At 39.2% G+C, this 13,318-nt stretch overlaps 1 protein-coding gene across 1 annotated transcript in view; it reads right to left on the bottom strand.

Moving 5' to 3' along the window:
• Positions 1-459: 459 nt before the first annotated feature.
• Positions 460-13,318, bottom strand: part of LOC141649163 (DNA polymerase-like) — a 34,769-nt gene continuing 21,910 nt past the window's right edge. Inside the window, 2 exon segments of the mRNA XM_074457860.1 lie at positions 460-865; positions 867-2,612. Coding sequence (XP_074313961.1) covers positions 512-865; positions 867-2,612 — 2,100 coding nt within the window. The 3' untranslated portion in view covers positions 460-511.

Genomic DNA, 13,318 nt, shown 5'->3' with positions numbered 1-13,318 from the left:
TTCGTACTTCAATCTATAAAAGAGGTAACGACGTATTCTATATAAACTTTTCTATATGAAGGTATTCTGGCGGTCTCTTATTCCGGGGGGTAGGATCAAGCAAGGGCTGGCTTCTTTCACTTCTTCTAGTCAAGTCTAGGATCATAGAATCACTAGACCCGTAACCGAGGTGTAAACAACCTGGTCCAATGTAGGTAGTAGCACACACAGTACTTGTTAATGTGGCTTTAGCATGAGTTCTTCCTCACGAAAGAGGAATCAGCGCCCGCTTTAGTCTCATATCCCGCAACAAGACTAGATCTATCTTCTCATGTGCGTTCGAGTCTTTCATATCCCCCTCCCTCTCCTGTATCCCGGGACTGGTCTTCGCTGCCAAAGTAAAGAAATGGGACAGGTATACATACGTCAAGGCAATGAAATCCTATCTATTTTTAATGAAATTAAGAAAGATCTTTTCATTTATTTTAATTATGTTTAGGGAGGATACTGACTCGACATAAGGAGAGGGAGTTTACTTACTTGAACGATAGTGAGAGGGAGGGTCTGTCTCAGATGGTTTCCTACCTCTATCTGATGTTTTTGTCTTATTATCTAATGGTTTTTCATTTTCTTTGAAATTATCTTTTTCATTATAAAAGTGACTCTTCACAGTATTGACTTCATTCTTTTTCTCATTCTCTTCATTCTTTTTCTCATTCTGAGGATCCATTGTATGGGTCTTCATTATTGAATCATCCTTATCCATCTTCTTTTCTTTCATTTTCTTTTCTTCCTTTTCTCTTTTTAAATTCTTTATTATAACTCTTCCAATTTTATTTATACAACGCAAGTCATTGATATTAATAGGATTAGAACCTACCCAAATGACCATTTTCTATTTGACGTACCCTCTTATTTTTATCTACGAGTCTAAGAGTGAATTTTCTTTCTTCCTTTCTTATATCTAGTGAATCCCAATCTCTTTTAAAATGAGAGATTATTGGGACAGTCTGAATTCTGTCGGGTTCTCGATACTGTTCTAGAAACCAGTCTTTAGTTACAAATTCTTTACCAGCACCCTTATACTTCAGGACGTCTTTCTCAGATGAATATCTGCTATAGTAGTAAGATTTTGGCGCTAAAAAGACACCCTCTTTGATTTTATCTTCTAACTTAAACTTCCCCAATTCTGTTGAAGATATGAATTCATCTGGAAGAGGGTTACCTAAAACTATAGAGTCTGTGTCAGTGTAGTAGCAATCATCTCTGGATATAAATGGATACATGTAGATCCTAGCTGATGCTGTGATAGCCGCGGATATTTGAACAGCAGCCATCTTTGGAATATAATATTCGGAAGGTCCTCCCCCACGACCCCGTTTGTTTATATATGTTATCATATTAAGATCTTCTTTAATCTTTGTAAATTTCTTTATACCCTTTGTTTTAAGGAAAAGATTCGATCTTTCTTCATCACAAATTTCGGTTTTGGTGGATTCAGGATTGATGCCAAATCGCCCATATAATGAGTTCATTAGGAGTTTATAGATAAAGGATAACGAGTCATTACCTTCAAGCTTAGCTTTGGATCTACTTTCAAAGAGATCGTTAACGTATCCAATGAAAGGGCTTTCCATCTTTTCAAAGATGTATCCATTTAGAGGTATTATTTTATATCCAATCTGTCTTGCAAACTTGAGCTCCTCGCTATAGTAAACACCAATAAATGTACCCGTTGGAAAGATCAGAGTCCCAGTTTTAGGATCTTTATATGGTAGAAAGGGTTTCTTTATGCTTTCTGGGCATTCTATATAAGCTTCAATGAAACCAAAGATTTGATCTAAATCCATATTTTCAAAATTTGAATGCCAAACAGGCTTACCCCCAGGCATTGGATATTCCCTCATAATATAAGGATAAAGAGAGTTGACATCATAATAGTAAAGGTCTTTACCATATGGAAGGTATGCGTCGGTATGCCCACCATAGTATCCACCTCGAATAAAATTATCTGTATTTTCATCAGGTATGTGGATATAATGCTTTTTATCGTTGTAAAACCACGAACGAAAGAGAGAGAGAGCGTGTGATGGGGTGGTTAGCTTATCTAATATGTCAGCTTGATATGCTATAAAATACAAATTCTGGAATTTCAACATAATACCACCCAATAGGTGAATATCCTGTTTCATATATGAAATCAAGGTCTCTTTCATTGAAGATATGGTTTCTAGAGTTACTTTTGAAAAGTCAACAGATCCTTTAGAACCATACTCAGGGCATAGATTCATAGCTAGAGATTGTAGATCATTAGGGAGTAGATGAAGTGAGTCTCTGAAGCGGAATAAAAGTCTCTTTTTAGAATAGACGGTTATCTCGTAGATCGTATAATTTCGAATAAGGGGTTTGATTCGTAAATCTTGATGATGTAAGGTGAGATGCTTAATAAGAAAAAGACCATCGAATCGTCCTAAGTTATGAAAATAGATAATATCCATTTTATATTGACTATTACGTCTAGCAATTGTTTTTATCCTAAATATAAAATCAAACATCATTTTCTCACTCCTATCTTCAAACTTTGGGAAGATTGATTTATTGTAATCTTCACTGAAGAAAGAATCTATGAATATCTGTGAGATAATTACAATAAATAAAATTACAATAAATAAAATTACATAATTGGCCTATTCAAGCTCACTCCCGCTACATGGATCAAGATGGAACATCAAGACAAGCTTCTCGGGTCCAAGGATGGATTCCAAACTTGTATTTATTGTTCATTTTGATAGGATATGCCACACTAGGACTTTTACTGTTTTTTTTTTTACGTTTTTCATTTTATTGCTTTTCATTCACATGTTAGTAATTGCATCATTTTCCGCCTAAAACCAAACCACCTACTACTAAAATGCATGAAAATTGACTCATATAGGTTGTATGTTAGTTTTCATGGACATGCAGATGTCACAGTCTTTAAGCCATCACTTTAGTTTAATCATTCTCGCATGCTAGATTATAGTTCACTTAAAATGAATTTAAATAAAGTTGATGGGATCTTCCTCTAAAACGGAAATTGAGATTAGTCTTTATAAGGGCAAACATCTATGAATCCCTTTTCGTCGGTAGGCCTAATATGACCCCTTCTACGTTGGGTAAGTAGTTGTGTTGACTTAGTTTACCTCAACATCATAGTCCGAAGAGTTTCTCGTGATTATGATGGACTAAAGATAGTATTTACAGAAATTTATCGACCAAGAATTCTAACGGTAGAATTAGCTAAAAGGTTAGCTTATCAATTTACAGAGAATTGAATCTTTTGGGGTCATTTATATAATTCTTGAGGGAGGTCAATTGTATAAATGTTTTGAGTCTTCACGTTATGACATTAGTTCATTAGACTTAAAATAAAAACGATGCACATGCTTATTATTTTATTCTTCTTTCGCAGTGTAGAACACATTTATTATCAATAATACTGTTACAACAAATGGCTGGAAATAACGCAATCCCAATGCCTAGTGCCACACTAGATCGTTCGTCCTGGCTTAAAATGTTCATGGACCAAATGAATCAGTCCACTCGACTGAAGAATGATGGGTCCAATTTTGCGGACTGGGAGGCGGCACTACGGAATGCTGCCACTGCTGACGGTAAGCTCAGGTATTTAACTGAGCCAATACCGGTCAACCCAGGCCCAAATGCAGGAGCCGACGAGTCATTCGCTTATAGTGACTTCGTTATGGGAGCAGGTGCGATAAAGAACGTACTCATCTTTGCAATGGAAACCAATTTGCAGAGACGCTTCATTGCCCAAGGTGCAAACAAGATTTTCACCACGCTCACTAACGAGTTCTCAAAGGCACCGAGGATCGTTACATATGAGCATACTTGTCGCTTCTTTGATGCGAAACTCCAGAAGGGCCAACCGGTTAGCCCACACATTCTTCACATGATTGAGAATGTCGAGAAGCTGGAGGCACTGAATTGCAAAATCAGTGAGAGCATTGTCATTGACCGAATGCTTCATTCTCTTCACGATGGTTTTGCCCTTTTCAGGGCGAACTATTACATGAATGACTTGAAAAAGAGTCCTCATGAGCTACACTCCCTTCTCGTACAAACCGAGAAGGATATGAAATTGAGTGGGAGCATGAAGCAGGATGTTCTCACGATTTACAACAAAGGTAAAGGTAAGGGCAAGGCTCATGACGACCTAGCTGTAGGTAAGCCAAAGTTTAAGAAGCCGAAAAAACGGTAAGAGTGCGCCCGAAGACTAGTGGCTCACAGGGCAAGACAAAGAGCAAGGGCGGTGACATATAGTGCCATCATTGTCACAAGACTGGACATTGGAGGAGGAACTGTCCCGTCTACCGTGAGGACATCAAGGCAGGCCGCGTCGTTCCTATTGGTATGTCATCTTATATTCATATGATTGCGATTAACCATGCAAGTTTCGAAACTTGGGTACTAGATACTGGTTGTGGTTCTCATCTGTGTAATAATTTCCAGGGCCTACAGAACATCACACCTCTCGAAAAAGGTGATGTGGACCTGCGAGTCGGGAATGGAGCACGAGTTGCTGCTGCCTCGAAGGGGACATATGTAATCCAACTCCCTAGTGGTTTTGAGTTATCTTTAAATAACTGTTACTATGTACCCAGTTTATCTAAGAACATTATTTCTGTTTCCGTACTTGCTAAAGCCGGTTTTGCATTTTCAATAAAGGATAATAGTTGTATTTTCTCTTTTAATGAAATGATTTATGGCAAAGCAGTTTCCATGAATGGAATTTACATCTTAGATCAAACCACGGAAGTATTACACATGAATAATAAGAAATTAAAGGTTGGTGACAAAGATCAAACCTATCTATGGCATTGTTGAATGGGACACATAAATGAGAAACGCGTGAAGAAACTCGTTGATAATGGGACTATTCCCACATTCGATTTTTCTACATATGGCACGTGTGAATCATGTCTCATTGGCAAGATGACTCGAATTTCCTTCAAAGGTGTTGGAATGCGCGCTTGTGACCTATTAGGACTCATACATACGGACGTATGTGGACCTATGTCAATTACCGCTAGAGATGGCTATAGATATTTTATCACTTTCACGGACGATTTGAGTAGATACGGATATGTCTACTTAATGAAGCATAAAAGTGAGTCGTTTGAGAAATTCAAGGAATACCAGAATAGGGTACAAAACCAACTGGGCAGAAAGATTAAAGCACTCCGTTCAGATCGGGGTGGCGAATATCTTTCAAATGAGTTTGATCAACACCTTAAAGACTGTGGAATCGCTCTACAGTTAACTCCACCTGGAACACCTCAATTGAATGGTGTGTCCGAACGGAGAAATCGAACCTTACTTGATATGGTTCGATCCATGATGAGTCACACCGTAGTGCCTGATTCATTATGGGGTTATGCTCTTTTGTCAGCTGCTCTTATACTTAACCGAAGTCCGTCTAAAGCTGTCGACAAGACTCCATATGAAATGTGGAAGGGAACGGTACCTAACTTGTCCTTTATTCGGGTTTGGGGCTGCGAGGCTTATGTCAAGTGGAGACACGAGGATAAGCTCGGCCCGCGATCGGTCAAGACATACTTTATAGGTTATCCAAAAGGAACATTTGGTCATTACTTCTATTCGCCTACAGAACATTGAGTTTTTGTTGCGGCTAGTGCGACGTTCTTAGAGAAAGAATTTCTCGAGAACAAGACGAGTAATAGAACCTTCGAGCTGTCGGAGATTCCAGAACCAACGACCGAGGAACAGATGGAGGAAGCTGTACCTCCAACTGATGATACGGTTAATATTCCTGAGGAACCTAGGAGGTCGGGTAGAGACTCTCATCCTCCGGACAGATATATTGGTATGGTCGAGGAGAATGACGTTTTACTTCTGGAAAGTAATGAACCCGCAACCTATAAAGGTGCTATGGCCTGTTCCGACTCAAAGCTATGGCTCGAAGCCATGCAATCCGAGATGGACTCCATGTATGAGAATAACGTATGGGATCTAGTTGATTTACCTAACAAGGTAAAACCTCTACAGTGCAAATGGCTTTACAAAATAAAGCGTTTTGTAGACACGCAACCAGATATCTATAAGGCACGACTTGTGGCAAAAGGTTTCACTCAAGTGCAAGGATTGCATTATGATGAGATTTTTGCACCTGTAGTCATGCTACGTTCCATTCGGATAATCTTAGCGATTTCTGCATTTCATGAATATGAAATTTGGCAAATGGATGTGAAAACCGCCTTCTTAAACGGTTATTTGGAGGAAGAGTTATACATGGTGCAACCCGAAGGTTTTATAGATCCTCAACATCCTAAGAAAGTATGCAAGCTTAAGCGTTCCATTTATGGACTTAAGCAAGCTTCTCGGAGTTGGAATCATCGTTTCGACCAAGTGATAAAAGAGTATGGTTTCACTCGATCGGTCGAGGAACCATGCTTATATATCAAGTCGAGTGGGAGCAAGATTGTATTCTTGATATTGTATGTCGATGACATACTCTTGATTGGGAATGACATTCCTCTCCTATCTTCGGTTAAAGAATGGTTGAAGAACCATTTCCAGATGAAAGATATGGGTGAGGCACAACGTATATTGGGAATCCGTATCTACCGAGATAGATTACGACGGACGTTATCACTTAGTCAGGAGTCTTATTTGGATAAGGTTCTTGAGAGGTTCAGCATGACCAACTCCAAGAAGGGGAACCTTCCAATGACGTGTGGGATACAGTTGAGCAAGTCTCAGTCACCCACGATGCCTGAAGGAGTTGAACGCATGAATCGTGTTCCTTATGCATCAGCTATAGGATCAATCATGTATGCCATGATATGCACACGTCCAGACGTGGCATATGCATTGAGTATGATGAGTCGGTACCAAAAGAATCCAGGTACCTACGGAGGACTAAGGATTGGGTATTGACTTATGGAGGAGATACTAAGCTATGCGCAACCGGTTCTGTGAGATGCTAGCTTCCAAACGGATCTCAGTCCGGTTCGTCTTCACTCTTAGTGTGTTGTAGCAGATTCTACTACTGAATCGTTCAATTATGATAAGCATGTAGGGCACGTCATTTCCATGGGAATTAAACGTGTTCCTGAGTTGTAGTACTTGATTATGGATTTGATACATTATCTTTTTCATATACTATTTATAACTTCATCGTTTTATATATAATATAATATTTTGTTTTTCATGTGGATTGTACTGACAACATTGAACGCCACAAAGTGAACTGAATTACATTATATTTTGTTTTGGTCCGTAATCGCCATTGTGAGCTGATAACTCCGGCTATTATATTGTGCAGTCGATTGATGGTGGGTTCAACGAGCCATAAGTCAAACGGTTGACTGATCGATCACAGATACGAGATTATGACGATACCTCGTAGGACTACTTTTTGTGACAACGTAATGGAGTCCTAAATGTTTAATAACATGCGGTGCCAGGTCGTGGATAGGACATCCATTGTGTTCCTAGAGTCGATTCTTTTGACTATCGACTGTCTCTTGAGATTAAGGCAGTTTTTGGGTGACTTTGGTTTCTTTCTCACGGTCTGCGTAATCGGAGGCTAAGTAGATTTTTTTCGGGTCATTTCATACTTGTGCTTACATCTGCAGGATTCGAGTTGAGGAAAATATCCAACCTTTATCAGGTATAGTTATTTCTCAGGGCCACTCGAGGAGTTGTAACTGAAATGCATGGCCATGCTCGAATGTGGATTCGTTTATCAGTTAAGTTACTCTCTAGTTGGGGAAACCACTCTTGATATTGATCGCTTGTAAAATACGACCTTTGTGAATTCGGATTTTCAAATTGTTTTACATTGAGTAGGAGAAATTTTATAGGATATGAGAATCGGTTATCGCACATACACTTGTGAGGACAAGTGGGAGTTTGTTGGAGCTTGTGTCCTCCACAAATTAGTGTGATAACATTTGTAAATCTCTTACAGGTTCACAAGGGTATACTTCGTATATTTAATCAGTTGATTAACGTTTACCTAATAACGGTTGGCTTGCTAGAAAGTTTGACGTTATTATCATACAGATGGCGGTGATCAACTGGTCCCTAAAGGTCACACCTATAGGATGTGTTTGAGAAATGTGGTTATAGAAATATAATCACATTGATGCCCAAAATGACTAAAAAGTTAGTCAATGTGTTGATGAGATAATTATTTAATAAAATTAAATAATATTAAGTTGAGACGAATTAACTGTCAATTCGTAAATTAAATATAATAAGTTATATTTAAATGAAATATATATAATGTTAGTTTGGACGAATTAATCTGTTAATTCGTAATTAAATATAATCAGTTATATTTAATATCAACAAGTTGAATGTGTCATAGTGGTAATAGTGAGGGTACATAAGCCAAGAGGTCATGGGTTCGATCCTCACTAGATGACAATCTGGTTGGCCGAAATTAGGAAAGATTTTTCTTTCCTAATGGACTCCATATTTTCGGTCACTATATGAAAGAAAAGGGGAGAATTATTCTACCCTAATTCTTTTTCTTTGACCTTGCCTTCTCTCTCATCAGAAAAACACAAAACAACTAAATTTTACAGAAAATTTTAGATCGATTTCTAGCATAATGAAAGGGCATATCTCATATCGTCTTGGGTGCAACTAATAGGCGAATATCAATTTTGATATTGTTCTTAGGCCAATTTTGCTAGGACCAAAGGTTAATTCTAAATCCTTTATACTTTGTTTATGTATTTTGTTTATGACCATTGATCATCATTGTTAAACTCGTTATGATCCTTCTAGTTTAAGGGAAGTATACAGATTATTTCCCACATTAATAGCCGGGCTAGCAACAACAAATCCAAATATAACTGCATCCCATCTTTATACTCAATACAACAAAATAGAATAGTGCAAATTCCATGCACTAAACTCACTAAACACCAATACTTGTCAACTCCCCATAAAGTATAGATGAAACATGGGAGTAAAATTATTCATACAATTTCTCGTTCTTTTTTCACATGACTTATTTTTTTTCTTTTCTTCTTTTCGTCTTTTTTTTTTCCGTTTCCTTTTTTTTTTCTTTTTCGTTTCATTTTTTTTTCATCCAACAATTCTTTTTCTTTAATTCCCTTCAGTTCTTCCACCATCTTCTGAAATCAGATAAAATAACCATATTGCAATAAAGCATTCCAACAACTACTCGTCACTAGCTCGGCTAGGGTAGGAAGTATTATAGAAAGTAGCTGATAGGACAAAAAGGCAATTTGGCTATGTGGGGCTCATGGGTAGAATGAAATAAGGGGAACTGCCTCTCCTAACATGTGTCACCATCCACAGACCGAATGCATACAGGTATTAAGAAGACTAGACTCATGCTTATGCACATTGATGTTACATGCCTTAAAGAGAGTACTACTCACATCCTAAATGAAACCGGTCATAAATGTCACCAGTTTATAAAGCTCTAACCTCAGAATGTAATGTAGCTTGCCGATATGATGAATCAAGTCTATTCGTTCAGATAAGAGAGAAACAAAAACTCGTAGATCATGCACATAATCACGCCAACTAAATGTCAAGAATATGCAAGGCTCAAGTAAGGGTTCAATGTAGTGTCAAAGTTCAAACGTTCCGACTAAAATTAAACGTGAATTTTTTTGAATTTTAAAATTTTTCTAAATTTTTGAATTTTTATGATTTTTTTTGAATTAATTAAGACAACAATGCATGCGAAAATAATTAAACGTGCAAGCGAAAATGCAAGAAAACATGCAGACAGACACAAATATGGATGCATACCTCCCCAAACCAAACCGTACAATGCCCTCATTGTACCAAAAATAGGGAAAGAAATGCAAACTGAAAAGAAAAGGAGGAGTGGAGTCGGAAAACTTACAAAACGTCATAAAGAGGGACCTCCCCAAACCGACCATGAACATGGGAGGTCAAAGAAAGTCAAGCAGTAGCTCAATAGACGTAAAACAGCCGCTGGAAGACGAAACTACTCGATCGAGCAGCTTGGAATGGCTCGATCGAGTAAACTGGAATATGGAAGGACTCGATCGAGCAGAAAACTAGTCGATCGAGTAAACGTGATTGCTGCTTCGGTCGATCGAGTAAGGATATCACTCGATCGAGTGAAAATTACCCCAAAAAGCGCTCGATCGAGCAGAAAACTACTCGATCGAGTGAAAATTACCCCAAAAAGCGCTCGATTGAGCAGAAAACTACTCGATCGAGTGAAGAAACCTGCAGAATACGCATTTCAAGGCAAGAAAAGCATAAAAAGTTCGTAAAACAACGTCTAAAGTTCAACAAAAAGCTAAAGAAAAATAAAAAGTTCAACAAAAGTACAATAAAACAGTCCGGGTTGCCTCCCGGAGAGCGCTGGTTTATGAGGTCCCGCACGACCTTTCTGGCATCAATTAACTGGCGCATCTAGCTCGTCGAAGTACAAGACTTCAACACGTTTGTCTGCTTCATTTGCCTCGTGATAATGCTTCACGTATTGCCCATTCACCTTGAACCTATTACCTTCGGAATCTTCGAGCTCCACGGATCCAAACTTGGTAACAGCTGTCACCGTATAAGGACCACTCCACCTGGACTTCAGCTTGCCAGGAAACAATCTCAATCGGGCATTAAACAGCAGCACCTTTTGCCCAACGTGGAACTCCCGAGGTATAATTCTCTTGTCGTGCCATCTCTTCGTCTTTTATTTGTAAATGCGCGAGCTATCATAGGCATTAAGCCTAAACTCTTCCAACTCATCTAGCTGCAAAAGACGATTCTGACCACACAACTTAGGATCAAAGTTAAGCTCACGAATTGCCCACCAAGCCTTATGATACGTGCATTTTGTATAGCCTTTTTAGCCTATTTTATGCACGTATTTCTATGCTTTTATCGTGGTTTTATGCTACGAATATCCCCCGAATTGCATACTTTGGAAGTTCTTGTATTAATTGCAGGAATGAGCTTAGAGATGCGGAATCAAGCCTAAAACATGTCCCTACGCATGCATTTAGGAGATGAGTTGAGTCGGAGCTTGGAAAGTACTATTTTGAGATGCGCATTGGAGTAAGGAAGTTAGGCGAGCCAAGAGAGTGCTTCAATTTGCTAGTTCCTGCTTGTAAGAGCCATAACTCTAGTTCTACAACAGTTATTAAGGTGATTACAGTTGGAGGTGAAAGCTTATCCTCTTAGCTTTCCAACGCCACCAACCACGCCCTATTTGTCCAAGTAACGAAGGAATGGCAGCCGTTTGAAGTTCAGTGCGCGAAGCAGGAATTACGCGCTGAGAAGTGCTCGATCGAGAAGTATTTCTATTCGATCGAGAGCCCATTTGCTCGATCGAGAGCTACCTCTTCTCGATCGAGTGATTAAAGGGAAAGAAGTCCTCGATCGAGAGGAATGCTAAGGAATATCACTCGATCGAGAGCCTTAAGTGCTCGATCGAGCAACAATCCTTGACGGGCTGGGCTTTTAAGCTTTATTTTCCGCAATTAGGTTAATAAATCCTATTTTCTTATAAATAGGAAAGTTAGGACGACATTTGGTCCTCTCCTCTCTTCTCTTCTCCTTTTATCATCTAACACTTTGTCACTGCTACTTTTGCTACTGTTCCTTTAATTTCCGGATTAATTTCAGTAATTCCTTTTTCCCTTTTCTCTCTTTAATTTATTTAATGTTTATTATTTCTTCTTCTTTATTTCTCGTTTCCCCTTTAATTATGTCTAGCTAAATCCCCTTAGTATGTTAGGATTAGGGAAGCCGTGGTAGCAATGTTTTAATTCACTTAAATGGATTAGTCTTGTGATAAGAATTGTATTAGGCAATTTAATTGTTATTAGGTCGAATGAATGCATGCAGGAGACCAATTTATCTAGTTAACCCCGACCTGGATCGAAAGATTGGAAGGGAAGGCTTGCTTAATTACAATAGGGTATCGTAGTGAGGGCGAAAGTTAAGCTATTTACGCTCTAGGGTGGTTTAAGGACTGAAAGGTGACGACCATAGCTCTTCTTATCAATAGTCTAATCGCCTCAGTATTTCCGATAGTGTAGCTGCCACGGTGGACCGACTCTTAGCATACTCCCTTCTCTTACTGTTAATTCTCTTATTCATTTCCCTTGCCTTAATCTCTAGTTTAGTTAAATCAATCAAAACCCCCAATTGTGACATTTAGACAGATAAATAGACAAATAGATAGTATACCGCCTCCCCGTGGAGATCGACCCTACTTGCCGACTTGTTAGTAGTACTTAGGTATTTTATTTTTGGTACGAAACGACAGTATCAAATTTTGGCGCCGTTGCCGGGGAGGCAATCTATTTATTTATTTGTTTCATTTTATCTGTTTTTAGCCTCAAGGGATTTTTCCCTTGAGGCCGTTTTAATCTTTTTCCTTTAGTCTTTGTTTTGATAGGCCTTACAAGTTCTACCTAGACAGTTCTAGGTGAAAGATCGTCAAAGGAAGGCTTGAGTACCTTTGACCCGTCACCTATGTCCCATTATATGGAACAATGGGGTGATTTCTTTGCGGGAGATGTGGTCTTTGCTTGGGCATGATGCAGTTTGTTGTCTGACAGGGAAGGACGAAGCCTACGCGTTCCAACAGCGTAGATGAGCTAGTCAAGCAGCTGTAGTCGTGCCGCCACATCCATCATATCAATGGCCACCGCAACAGGATCCTCCCGATATACAAGAAGAAGAATTTGCGGAGCTGAAATTTTTATTGGAGACTCTTGCATCTCAAATGCAAGCTCAGCAAGATTATGATAGACAATTCTACTCGCGAGTTAATGAGCTCGAGTGCGTAGTTGCTCGATTAGCGGTGAGATGCAAGAAGAAGAGGTATACCTTCTTTGAGAGCGGTATTTCCCACGAGGAAACCATGTTACCCAATCTTTGAGGATGACCTCTATGACTCGGATGACGAGTTTCTATCTTATTTCAATGCCTCACGCGAAGATTTCAGCCCTGTACAGGAGGAATCACTCGATCGAGTGACTAATATAGGTCGATCGAATGATTTTCCAGGAGAAAGTGCTCGATCGAGTGATATTTCCACTCGATCGAGTGGAATTCAGGAGGAAGTTGGTCGATCGAGTGATTATTCTGCTCGATCGACTGAGTTGGCCATTGGGATCTATGATTCGTCGTGCGGGTTTGATTTAGATGACGATTTTGGCGATGACAACGGTTACGGTGAGTCTTCCCTATTCAAAGCCGAGTTGGATGCGCTTGAGGCTGAGATTTACGGGGCGAATTCCACTGAGGCCGACGGAAGGATAGCTGAGTCGGTATATGC

The sequence above is a fragment of the Silene latifolia genome, chromosome 3, assembly GCF_048544455.1.
Source record: "Silene latifolia isolate original U9 population chromosome 3, ASM4854445v1, whole genome shotgun sequence".
In the NCBI taxonomy this organism is placed as follows: Eukaryota; Viridiplantae; Streptophyta; class Magnoliopsida; order Caryophyllales; family Caryophyllaceae; genus Silene; species Silene latifolia.
The sequence above is the reverse complement of the archived record's forward strand: the minus strand, read 5'-3'. Positions and strand labels throughout refer to the sequence as shown.